This window comes from Lathyrus oleraceus, chromosome 6 (genome assembly GCF_024323335.1).
Source record: "Lathyrus oleraceus cultivar Zhongwan6 chromosome 6, CAAS_Psat_ZW6_1.0, whole genome shotgun sequence".
NCBI classification, from domain to species: domain Eukaryota; kingdom Viridiplantae; phylum Streptophyta; class Magnoliopsida; order Fabales; family Fabaceae; genus Lathyrus; species Lathyrus oleraceus.
The window spans coordinates 463,165,265-463,178,179 of NC_066584.1; the positions used below are offsets into that span (position 1 = coordinate 463,165,265).

Below are 12,915 nucleotides of genomic sequence, written 5' to 3' on the forward strand. Positions count from 1 at the left end.
ACGCGAATACATTTCCAATTCGTACGTGGTTGTTAGGTACTTTGTTAAGATGGCAGATACTCAAGTAAAACACTAAAGATACAGTGACGACACAAGCAATAAGCATTAACGTAGATCTCTCCTTTGTACAAGCCAGTTCGAATCATGCTATTATAGCTCAACCTAGTGTTTCCTGTTTCTATTTCACCCGGTTTCATTCTAGCGCAATCACATTAAGCCCTTTGCCTTCGCACGCACTTAGTGAAGTAGCCGGTTAGTGACTTTGATCCTTTTCTTAGCACGGGGTCTGGTACACTAGTGTGGTACCCCTGTATGTATCCCCTTTGAAGGTTGTGGGGGATCTAACTGTAGTTTGCTCTAGCGAGTCTAGTACCAGGTACCTCTGAACTAACCAGTCGGGTTTTTCTGTTCCTTCCTTTTGTATATCTTTCAACCGTTTGTATGGTTCATTTATCAATTTCCTGATAGCAAAAGTATGAAGGATTTTCTTAATCCGTAGGCATCAAACACTTATATTCATTGGCTCTTCACATGGTTTGTGCTTGAGACGGTGTTGACTGCTAGTATAAACTACTAGGGGTTAATCTAGAACAGAGACTTAAGGTATCGGTATAATGGGTATTCAAACTGATCTCACAGAAGTGAGGGATCTAAGATGTCGGGACGGTATCAATCTTGTTAGATTTTTCTCAGTTTCCTAACAGAACCTCTGTAAGACAACCTATATACTCGTAAGGTATGCATTTAATCTTAAGGACAAAAAATTTGTTATGTCAAATTAGGTATAAATGAATGAACGATGGTAACGATTAAATAAAGACGAACAAATTTTTTTTGTTGTGGCTAAAAATAGAAACAAGTAAAGGAAAGATAAGGATTTCCTCCCACATTTAAACAAAGCATTATCCTCAATGCGACAATATGAAGTAAAAGGGAAAAAACATGAAGATCACTACTCGTCGTCACGACGTTGGCCTCTGCGTGCTCTGGCTCTTTCTCGTGCACGCTCACTTCTTCCTTGCTGGGTAGGATCTAATCCTACATGCTGAGTGTACTCCTGGATGGCATCAACGCGATGTGTCAGGGCACTCATTTCTTCTGAAAGCTCCGCCATCCCCTGGTCGTGCCAGTTTGTATAGCCGCGCTGACCCCGATGTATCTGCTGGATTGTTTGCATCATTTCTGTCTAGCATTCCTCCATCCTCTGGTTGTGTCGCAACATCTCAGCGTAGATGTTTTCCATGGTAGCGGGTCGTCGCTCGTTTCTTCGCTGGCCTCGGGAAGATGTCTCCGCAGCGTACTCAGGAGGTGGTTGTGGCATGCCTCTATCAAGTTCCTCCACGACTTCATCTGCTCCATTATTAGGATCTCCTTCATTTGCCTCAGGGGCGTTCATATCAAAAATCCAATTTGCCATATTCTGCGGATCTGTACGGTTCCTGTTAGGCATGATGATGCATCGAACTATCTTGTTTCTAACCACAGAATGATACTTCCCGTCGTCTATGGCCTTGATGAGGTATGAAGAACAACAATAGTCGATGTCGAGGAACTCGGCTAGCAAGGTTAGCAAGTCGGCGAGCCTATCCCCCAGATTCAGGCCTAGTGCTATGGAGGTGATGATTCCCCCAAAATAGAATGTTTGGCTGCCTCTCATGCATGCAACCTGTATGTTGGCCAATAGGAATGGAGTGGCATTGAACGCGATCGGGGTGAACACACAGTGAATAAAGAAGAGTTCCTTGGAGTGTACCTTGTGATTGTTGACTCTTCCGAAAACCGTGTGCCCTAGGACTCGGTGGAAATATCTTATAGCTGGGTTGTGGATGTAAGTTGCGTTGAGCGTATCCCATCTTGTGGCGTTCATGTTGGTAAGGCTATGCCATACTCCAAATGCTATTTCTGACCATCCGTCAAGGATACAGCAGTGAACTCCCCTCTCCATGTCGGAAGCCAAGCATTCGCGCTATTTGAGTTTGGTTTAGGGAATACTCGGTACCGAACATTCTGAATGTGGCGACTCCGGTGAGAAATTGAGTTGCGCCAGGGGGGTAATGTAGAAAAAAGAATTCAGGAATTCCAAGGTCAGTGCCTCGTAAGTTTGTTGCGGTGTGGTGCAAAGCTGTGTCAAGTCGGAGTTGGTCAGCATCCAACCCACGCCATCTGAAAGTCCCAACTCCGTCAGACATTCGTTATCAACATACCTCGTAGCTTGGACTGAACGTTGATAGAATTTGAGGTAGTTGTCTCTTTGTCGCTCGCCGGCTTCGCCATTTCTGAATACGATAGTTGAGAGGTCGGGAGCAGCTCTCTCTTGACGGACCATTAGTGTGGTTTATGAAGATATAAGTGTTGGTGGGAGAGATGGATTTCGTGAGTAATAAGGTACTCACACGCTTCTTGCTCAAAAGGATGTAAAGAAATGGTTAATGGAGAGAAGAGTGGTGTGAGTGGGAGAGTAGGATGATTTGATGAGGAAGAGGAGAGGAAGTGCGCCTGTTTTTATAGGCGCGCCCTCTGGTTTCGTGACGGTCGTCACAGGGGGGTCACGGTCGTCACGCATAACGATTGTGTAACGGTCGTCTGCAATATTCATCTATGTGCAACGGTCATTTGCATGATGTGTGACGGTCGTGGTGCATCCGTGACAGGCGTCACGCCTGTGAGATGGGTGTCACCCTACATGTGACGGTCGTCACATGCACGTTCACAAATTTTTCATAAAATGTAGCAGCAGTATAATAAAGTATAATAAAATGACTGGAAAATTGAATTTATTGTGGAAGCATAAATAAATAAATAGCAATGTTATTAAATTAAAAGATTCAAGTTAAATGTAATATTAAAAGAAATAATAACGATAAAAGTGCTAAATAAAATAAAAGCAATAAAAATGTGCTCCCTCCCCACACCAAAACATAGCAGTGTCCTCATTGCTTAGTGTGAGTATGAGAGATCAGTGGTCAGTGAAATCAGCCACGGTTCTGTCCCAATGCAGCTACAGCCTGGTTCAATTGATCAAACTGTTCGACGGCTACATCCATTAGGCCTAAGACATCAAGGCGCATGAGCTTTATTTCTTCTTTCACAGTTGTGATGTCAATATGGAAATCATCCAGACGGGTTAGAAGCATGGCAAGATTATCTGCATAGGATGGAAGTTTCGGTTCATCTATGTTATAGTAGTTTGGAGGGGTTTCAGGGTCAGATTCATCAACAGGGATAGGGTCATCTAAATATTCATATATAGGCGGTGTCTCAGGAGGTGAAGGTGGACCAATTGGGTGTTCATCTAAATCATAAAGCCAGTTATTTTGGTTATGAACACTTGTTCTCTCATGGTTAGGTAGGGTAAATAGTCGGAAAACTTCGTTGTTAATTAGGTAATCAAAAGTATCCGGGCCAAGGTTTCCTATGATTCTACGGTCAAAGCAAAATTCAATGTCCATGGGTCGGATGTGGCCAAACGGTACATGCTCGTAAAGTGGGCGTCTAAGTCCAATGGCATCAGCTATCATGGTTACTAGGCCGCCTATTATGATTGGGTGTGATTGTTCTTTGCAAGGTGGATGAATCTCTCCATCATGAATGTCACAACATTGACATGTCGACCTTGGTCGACATAGAGTAAGATGAAAAGTTCATCTCGTGACACTATGGTGTTGTTCGCTTCCTTTCCAAATAGGGCGTGGGCTAGTATTTTATGGAAGTAGCGGATAGCAGGGTTGTGGATCATTTAGGAGTGCATCTCGTTTGGGTTAGGGTGGTAGTCTCCAGTTAAACTACCCCAAAAGTAATCTAGGTCGATGTCATCGATTAATTCCTCCTGGCGGGTAGTGAAAACAAATGGCCCACTAGGAAAATCCTAGGAGGTCAGCAAGGTCTCTATGGTTATAAGTGAAGTCCATGCTAAACAGCCTAAAGGAAATCAACCCTTTGTTAAGTCTGTAACCATGCTCGGGGTTGTAAACTAGGGAGCTAAGGAATTCTAGGGTGAGTTCACGGTAAGTGACAAACCTTCTCTTAATAGCAGCATTCTCCCATCCTAACTGGTTAAACATGAACAAGATGTTGTCTCAGATACCTAACCTATCCATGGTAGGTCCATCATAATATATGGATAAAGCCATATCCTTCTGAGCTAAATAGTCATAGCGCCTTCTCTGAACTCTGCCTCTGAAAACTGTGTCTACTGGTTGCATGATGAAAGTTAGTGACTAACTAGTTATAAATTCGCCTGTTAATCAGTATCCAATGTTTCTAAGTTAGTAACTAGAAGCAACAAGTATTACTGCATAGAATCAAGGAAGGGGAGCAAAAATACAGATGAAAGTAAAAAAAAGAAAATACTTAGTAACAAAGATAACAAATAAAAGAAAAGGCGGGTTGTCTCCCACTAAGCACTTTGTTTAATGTCGTAAGTTTGACAGTAACGTTGCGATGTACTAGTTTCGGGGTTGAGCAGGCAGCTCTATAAGTCTTAGACTGTTTGAATAATCTCTGTTGTCAATATTATGGTAATGTTTCAATCGCTGCCCGTTTACCATAAATGGTTCACTATTCCGACCTTTGATTTCTATCGCACCGCTTTTAAGGACTTTTGTGATTTCGAAAGGGCCTGACCACCTAGATTTAAGTTTTCCCGGAAAAAGCTTAAGTCTCGAATTAAATAGTAGTACTATGTCGCCGACATTAAACTTTTTCCTAGATATACGTTTGTCGTGCCATTTTTTGGTTCGCTCTTTATATATCCTGGCATTCTCATAGGCGTCTAGTCGAAGTTCTTCCAATTCGTGAATGTCCAAAATTCGTTTCTCACCTGCGGAAGTATAACTTATATTTAGGGTCTTAATTGCCCATTAAGCTTTGTGTTCTAATTCCACAGGGAGATGACATGATTTACCGTACACTAATTTAAAGGGTATGGTCCCTATTGGGGTTTTGTAAGCTGTCCTGTAGGCCCATAGAGCTTCGTTTAGTTTAGATGACCAGTCTTTTCTGGATATTTCGACAGTCTTTTCTAGAATCTGTTTGATCTCTCGATTCGAAACTTCGACTTGCCCACTGGGTTGTGGGTGATAAGGTGTTGCTACTCGGTGTCAGACTCCATACTTCAGAAGAAGTTTTCCAAAGATATTTGATATGAAATGGGAGCCACTGTCACTAACTACTAGTTTTGGCACACCGAATCTAGGAAAGATGATGTTCTTGAACAACTTAATCACTACTCGTGTGTCATTTGTCGGAGAAGCTACAGCCTTGATCCATTTTGAAACATAATTGACAGCAACGAGTATGTACTTATTACTAAAAGAAGATGGGAATGGTCCCATGAAGTCAATCCCCTATACATCAAAAACTTCGACTTCTAAGATTCCTGTTTGTGGCATTTCATCGCGTCTTGAGATGTTACCAGTGCATTGGCACCGGTCGCATTTTATAACTGTATTATGGACATCTTTCCATAGAGTAGGCCAAAAGAGGCCCGATTGTAGGATCTTAGTACAGGTTTTTGAAGTACTTGCGTGCCCACCATAGGGAGCGGAATGACAATGAGAGATTATGTCGTCTATTTCATCCTCAGGAACACATCGACAGAAAATACCATCGGTACCTCTTTTGAAAAGCAGAGGTTCATCCCAGTAATATTGTTTTAGATCATGAAAGAATTTCTGCTTTTGTTGGTAAGATAGGCCCGGTGGAAGCACTCCAACAGCTAGGTAGTTGACAAAATCAGCATACCATGGCAGAGTTGCATTTGCATAAATTTCTTCCACGGATTCTTCTATTTCGGTATCATTTATTGTTAGTTCAGACATGTCGCTTTCCATTTGGGCTATGAGTCGTTCATAAGGGAAATCATCATTGATTGGAATTTGTTCAGGTTTATTCCCTTCGATTCGTGATAAGTGGTCTGCTACTACGTTTTCAGTACCCTTCTTATCTTTTATCTCTAAGTCAAATTCTTGTAAGAGTAGGATCCATCTTAAAAGTCTTGGTTTGGCATCCTTCTTACTTAGCAGATATCTAATAGCGGCGTGGTCAGTATAGATAATGATTTTCACCCCTACTAAGTAGGAACAAAATTTGTCCAAGGCGAACACAACGGCTAAAAGTTACTTTTCATTGGTGGCGTAGTTCATTTGGGCTGGATCTAGTGTTCTACTTGCGTAGTAAATAGCATGAAGTTTCTTATCCTTTCTCTATCCTATTACTGCGCCTACGTCGTAATCACTCACATCACACATGATTTCGAAAGGTAATCTTCAGTCAGGTGGTTGCATTATAGGTGCGGTGATCAAAGATGTTTTTAATTGCTTGAACACTGTTAAACATTTTTCATCAAAGATAAAATCAGCGTCTTTCATTAATAAACTTGTAAGTGGCTTGTTAATTTTCGAGAAATCTTTGATAAAACGTCGATAGAAACCGGCGTGTCCTAAAAAGCTTCGTATTTCTCGTTCGGTTTTCGGAGGTTGAAGATTCTCTATGATTTCGATCTTGGCTTTGTCTACTTCAATTCCTTTATCAGATACTACGTGACCTAACACGATTCCTTGTTGAACCATGGAATGGCATTTCTCCCAGTTCAAAACGAGATTCACCTTTACGCATCTTTCAAGTACCATTTCAAGGTTTAATAGACATCCTTCGAAGCTCTGCCCACAAACAGAAAAGTCGTCCATAAAGACTTCCATAATGTCGTCTATAAAATCAGTGAAGATTGCCATCATGCATCTTTGGAATGTTGCGGGAGCATTTCATAATCCAAATGGCATTCGTCGGTAAGCGAATGTACCATAAGGGCACGTGAATGTTGTCTTTTCTTGAATAACCGTCTAGATAGCAGAAGTGGGAATGCTTAGCCAATCGTTCAAGCATTTGGTCAATGAAAGGTAGAGGGAAATAATCTTTCCGAGTGGCTTTGTTTAGTTTTCTATAATCGATGCACATTCTACTTCCGGTCACAACTCTTTGTGCTATAGATTTGCCCTTCTCATTCTTAACGACTGTAACACCCCCTTTCTTGGGTACTACGTGAACGGGGCTAACCCATTGACTATCGGAGATCGGGTATATGATTCCAGCATCTAGTAACTTCTTTACTTCATCCTTGACTACCGTACTTAAGATTGGGTTGATCTTTCTCTGGTGTTCTCTAGAGGTTTGACAATCCTCCTCCAGCATAATGTGATGCATACAGATAGAAGGACTTATCCCTTTTAGGTCGGCGATGTTGTATCCTAATGCAGTTGGATATTTTCTTAAGACATCTAGTAACTTTTCAGTTTCCATCTGTCCCAAGTCAGCATTGACTATTACTGGTCTTTTGAGTTCAGTGTCTAGGAATTTGTATCTTAGGTTCTTTGGTAGTGCTTTTAATTCCAAGTCATGTTTCTTTGGGCATGGCATGTGGTTGGGCGTAAGCGCTAAGCATTCGCTTAGACTGTCATTTTGGTATGGTTCATGCCAATTATCGTCTTCAAAGAGTGGAGGGATTTAGATTTTCATTATATCAGAGTATGTGGTTTCTTGCATCTCCATCTCTCTTACGCACTCGTCTATGACATCAAGTAGATAACAGGTATCGTCTATAGCTAGCGCTTGTAAGAATTGTGTTAAGATGAATTCAACCTTTTCCTCTCCAACTTCGAATGTCAGCTTACCTCTCTTTACGTCTATTATGGCTCCGGCGGTAGCTAAGAATGGCCTTCCTAACATAATAGGTGTATTGGCATCTTCTTTGATGTCCATGATTATGAAGTCTGTAGGAATGTAAAATTGTCCTACACGTACGGGGACATTCTCTAGTATACCGACAGGATATTTGATTGAGCGGTCGGCTAATTGAACAAACATCTTGGTTGGTCTTAGTTCTCCCATATTGAGCCTTTTACAGATGGTTAAGGCAATTATACTAATGCTGGCTCCTAGATCGCATAGAGCTTTGTCTATGACGAATTTTCCAATGACACAGGGTATGGAAAAACTACCTGGGTTTTTTAGTTTGGGAGGCATGTTATTTTGGATTATTGCGCTACACTCAGCGGTAAGTGTAACTGTTTCGTTATCCTCGATCTTTTTCTTATTGGATAGGATCTCCTTAAGAAATTTGGAATACGAGGGCATTTGTGTGATGGCTTTTGTAAAGGGAATTTTAATGTTTAGTTGCTTCAGAAGTTCAATAAATTTCCTAAATCACCCTGCAGTTTTAGAACTTGCGAGTCTTTGAGGATACAGAATGGGTGGTTGATAAGGTGGTGGAGGCACATAAGGTTTTTCTTTCTCTTTGGCCTCTCGAATATTATCTTCCTTTTCCTTTGGTTCACTTACCTGCTCAGTTGTGGTTTTGTCTGGTTTTTGGTACATGGCAGGATTTTGGAGTCTTGGATCTACGGGTCCGTATATTTCTTTTCCACTCCTCAGTATAATGGCATTTGCATGTCCTTTTGGATTAGGTTGTGGCTGTCCAGGAAATGTTCCAGCGGGGGCGGCAGTAGATACTTGTTGTTGAGCCACTTGTGAAATCTGTGTTTCAAGCATTTTATTGTGGGTGGCTAAGGCGTCTACTTTGCTCGCTAGTTGTTTAAGTTGCTCGCTAGTATGTATGTTTTGGTTCAAGAAGTCTTTGTTTGTATGAGCTTGGGTAGCTATGAAGCTTTCCATCATTAATTCTAGGTTTGACTTCCTAAGCATGTTAGGAGCATTATTAACTGGCTTTTGATATCCAGGCGGAACAGCGGGTGCTTGGCCAGGTGCATACAGGGCGTTGTTATTCTTATACGAAAAGTTAGGATGGTTTTTCCAACCTGGGTTGTAGGTATTCGCATAAGGATTTCCTTGTGCATAATTCACTTGATCGGTTGGGACTCCTGCTAATATCTGACATTCTGGTGCAGTGTGTCCAGGGGTTCCACATAACTCACACTTTGGAGTCACGACAGCCACGGTGGTTGCGGGTGGTATGGTCAAGTTGTCTAACTTTTGTACATTCCACTTTTTGTTTGGGACTTTTCTACTGGAGTTCTTTCACCTCCCCATTGGCAATGGTTTTGGGCCATGTTTTCAATGAGTTGATAGGCTTCATTGTATGGCTTGTCCATAAGTGCACCGCCTGCGGCAGCGTCTACTGTCAGTCTTGTGTTATACAGAAGCCCATTGTAAAATGTGTGAATGATCACCCAGTCTTCGAGACCGTGATATGGACATATCCTCATCATGTCTTTGTATCTCTCCCATGCGTCGTAGAGAGATTCTATATCTTTTTGTCGAAATCCGTTGATTTGAGCTCTCAGCATAGCAGTTTTGCTCGGCGAAAAATATTGGGATAAGAAAACGTTCTTCAGTTCTTCCCATGTTGTAACTGAGTTGGATGGCAAGGATTGCAACCAAGCCCAAGCTCTGTCTCTTAGTGAGAAAGGAAAGAGGCGTAGTCTTATCGCATCTTGAGATACCCCATTCGCCTTCACAGTGTCTGCGTACTGCACAAACTTGGTCAAATGTTCATTAGGGTCGTCCGTAGGATTTCCAGCAAATTGATGTTGGATGGCTGATAATAATGAGGGTTTCAGCTCGAAATCGTTTTGATTGATAGAAGGGGCAACAATGCTGCTTTGAGGTTCTTGTTGGGACGGGGTAGCGTAGAACTTAAGAGGACGATTTTGTGGTCCTACTTCAGCCATGGTTGGTTTTCCGACTGGTTCAACAGTAGGAAAGAAGATATCGGGAATATCGTACCTCTGTTGGTACTCTAGTATTCGGCGTCTTATATATAAGAAATGCTCTAATTCAGCGATTGGCAGTGCTAAGTTATCGCCTTGTGAGCGAGTACTTGGCATACAATCGGGGGAAATAAGGGAAAGGAGATTAGTTTTTATTTTTACCTTAGTCTATACCGTACAACGAGAGAATCACACTATTTGACTAAATCAGGTCCCCGACAACGGCGCTAAAAACTTGATACATCTCGTGACTGTATATAGATTATAGTCTATCGGGTACTTGACTGCAAGTGCACAGTCCAGTCGTTTTAGTTTTAAAAGATATCAAACCCACAGGGACCGATGGTTAAACTAATGCTACTGACGTCACTATGTTTAGCTAAGGGAATGATTTTTAGAAGTTTGGTTGCAGAAAATTAAATCTAAGGGAAGTTGAGTTTTAAGAAAGTATTAATAGGAGGATATCAGTATGCAACGCATTAATCATCAGGGATTCGATAAGTCACCGATGTATAATTTAAGTACAAAATATCTTTCAGTAAAAAATACTTATTTAAAAGGCTTTATCTCACACTCTCGGGATTGTTGATTCAGACTATACCTTTAAGTCAGAATGTACGCTCCCGCTGTCCCATTTGAAATTAAAAATACTTTTTGAAAATAGAAAAGTTCTAATTGCTTTTAAAGTGCTCTCGCTGTTTTTAAAAATCAATGCCTAGTTTTTACTATCCAGTTCGACCCTCCCGCTCTCGCGATTGTCGGTTCTCACCTTAGTTAATTTCCCACTCTCGTGGCAAAATCGTATTAAATAGCTTCTCACTCTTGTGACTAAGTTAATTAAATTTAAATTAAAAACCATATCCGAAAAGATTGTTTGAGATAAGGAGTTTTTCACCGATTATTATTAAATCCCGTCTAATTAAATTGTTACATACCGATACCGTTAGTTTAGCCAGACATGTTAAATAACGCAAACACAGACGAACATAAACAGATTAACAGTGCAACAAACATAATTATAATAACAGCGCAATAATATAATAATTGAATAAAAACCTGGCAATTGGATAAATAGAGTACGTCGAATCTTGAAGTACTTGAGCAGTCCTCCACAGGTCAGTAGGATTCTGCTTCTTCGAAACAATTGCTTAATCTAAATCAAATAAATTGTAGTAGTTCCCCAGTGTAGGAAACTACTACTTTGGCTAACTGAAAAACGGGAAGGAAAAGGGAAAACGGAAACTCTAAACGGAACGATAACTGAATTGCGGTAGAGGAAACAATGTTGCTGAAGGAAAATAATACTAGAAAACTGAATTGCTATAGAAAATAAATTGCAGAGAAAAATTAAGCGTCCCCTCGTTTCCAACCTCTGTCCTTTTTATATCTCCTGGTAGGTCATGGCAGTTGAGAGAAACAAGGATGACTCGGTTGAGTGAGGAATCCACGGGAAAGTGGTTCTGTTGCGGGAATTTAGGCACGCTTGCTCGCTTCTGTTGACTGTTTCAAGGCTTTGATTATGGTCGTGCGACGTTCGTCATGGGCCTGTGAAGGTCGTCACAGGCTGGGCGTGTCGGTCGTTACGCGCTTTGTGACGGTCGTCACATCAACAATTTTTGTGTTCTGCTGCTTTCTGTTTTTCTGCTGCTTTCTCTTCTGTTTCTTCTTCTTTTTTCTTCCTTTTCTACACTTTGCTCATTTATGCATGGGGATTGAAATACCTGCAAAAATAACTCGAATACTTGCGGAATAATCAGAATATAAACGAAAGTGGTATAATTGTTGAGTGTAAATCAAGGCAAATATACGATGTATTTTCGCGTTATCACACACCAATATGTGGAGGACTATAAATCGATGAGGCTTGACTTTCCAGATGAAGATGTCATGTTCATAAGAGATTATAGGATTCCAGACCCAATCGAAGGACCCGAATCAGGATCACGATGGACGCTTGTGTTTGATAGTGCCTCAAATGCACTATGTAATGGAATTAGAGTTATCATAACTTCTCCAACAGATCATCATATTCTTTTCACAACAAGGTTATGTTTCGACTACACTAATGACATGGCAGAGTATAAAGCATGTATCTTAGAAATTGACGTAAGTATTGATTTGAGAATTGGGATTCTAGAAGTGTATGGAGACTCAACATTAGTCATCTATCAAATCAAAGGAGATTGGGAGACTCTTCATCCTAATTTGATTCCATATCGAGACCATATCTTGAAGTTAATCCCCTACTTTGATGATATTACTTTCCATCATATCCCTAGGGAGGAGAACCAGCTAGCTGATGCCTTGGATACTTTGTCATCTATGTTCAAAGTCAAGCGGGCTAATGAAGCACATGATATAACAATTGAACATCTGGATGAGGCAGCATATTGCTTAGTAGTGGAGGCAGAAACCGATGGAAAACCATGGTTTTACGACATCAAGCAATATCTTAAGAAACATGAGTATCCAGAGGATGCTTCAATCACAAACAAGAAGACCTTCAAAAAATTATCAGTAAATTTCTTCCTAAGTGGTAATGTGCTCTATAAGAGAAATTTTGACATGGTTCTGCTTAGATGTGTGGATAGACAGAAAGAAGACATACTCATCAAAGAAATCCATGAATGTTCTTTCGACACTCATGCAAACGGACATTCAATGGAAAAGAAGATCCTCAAAGTTGGCTACTATTGGTTGACGATGGACCCACTATGCCAAGATGTTCCACAAGTGCCGAATTTATGCTAACAAGGTGCACGTTCGACCTAGTCTTTTGAACATCTTGAATGCACCATGGTCGTTCTCGATGTAGGGCAAATATGTGATTGGTATTATTGAGCCAAAAGCTGCAAACGAACATCGTTTCATTCTAGTTGTCATTGACTACTTCACCAAGTGGGTAAAGGCTGATTCTTATGTAAATATGATGAAGCATGTGGTCACCCGATTTATCAAGAAAGAGATAATTTGTCTCTACGGGACTCCCAATAAGATTATCATTGATATGGGTTGATCTGAATAATAAGATGATGAAGGAGTTATCTGAGAGCTTCAAGATTGAACATCATAAATCATCACCTTATAGACCAAAGATGAACGATGTCGTAGAAACAACTAACAAAAGTATTAAGAAGATCATCCTGAAGATGGTGAAGACTTATAAAAGACTGGCATGAGATGTTACCTTTTG

General features: G+C 40.9%; 1 protein-coding gene and 1 non-coding gene across 2 annotated transcripts; both read left to right on the forward strand.

The window, feature by feature from the left end:
* The first annotated feature begins 9,192 nt into the window (after positions 1–9,192).
* Positions 9,193–9,299, forward strand: LOC127099133 (small nucleolar RNA R71). Its single transcript, XR_007793682.1, has one exon. It is a non-coding gene; the product is annotated as a small nucleolar RNA R71 (small nucleolar RNA).
* A 2,232-nt stretch (positions 9,300–11,531) lies between these two features.
* LOC127096254 (uncharacterized) lies at positions 11,532–12,473 on the forward strand. The gene has a single exon (XM_051034849.1). The coding sequence runs from the start codon at positions 11,532–11,534 to the stop codon at positions 12,471–12,473; it is 942 nt and encodes a 313-aa protein (XP_050890806.1).
* The last annotated feature ends 442 nt before the right edge of the window (positions 12,474–12,915 follow it).

Coding starts and splice junctions, on each gene's coding strand:
- LOC127096254 (XM_051034849.1), top strand. CDS start 11,532: ATGTATTTTCGCGTTATCACACACCAATATGTGGAGGACTATAAATCG.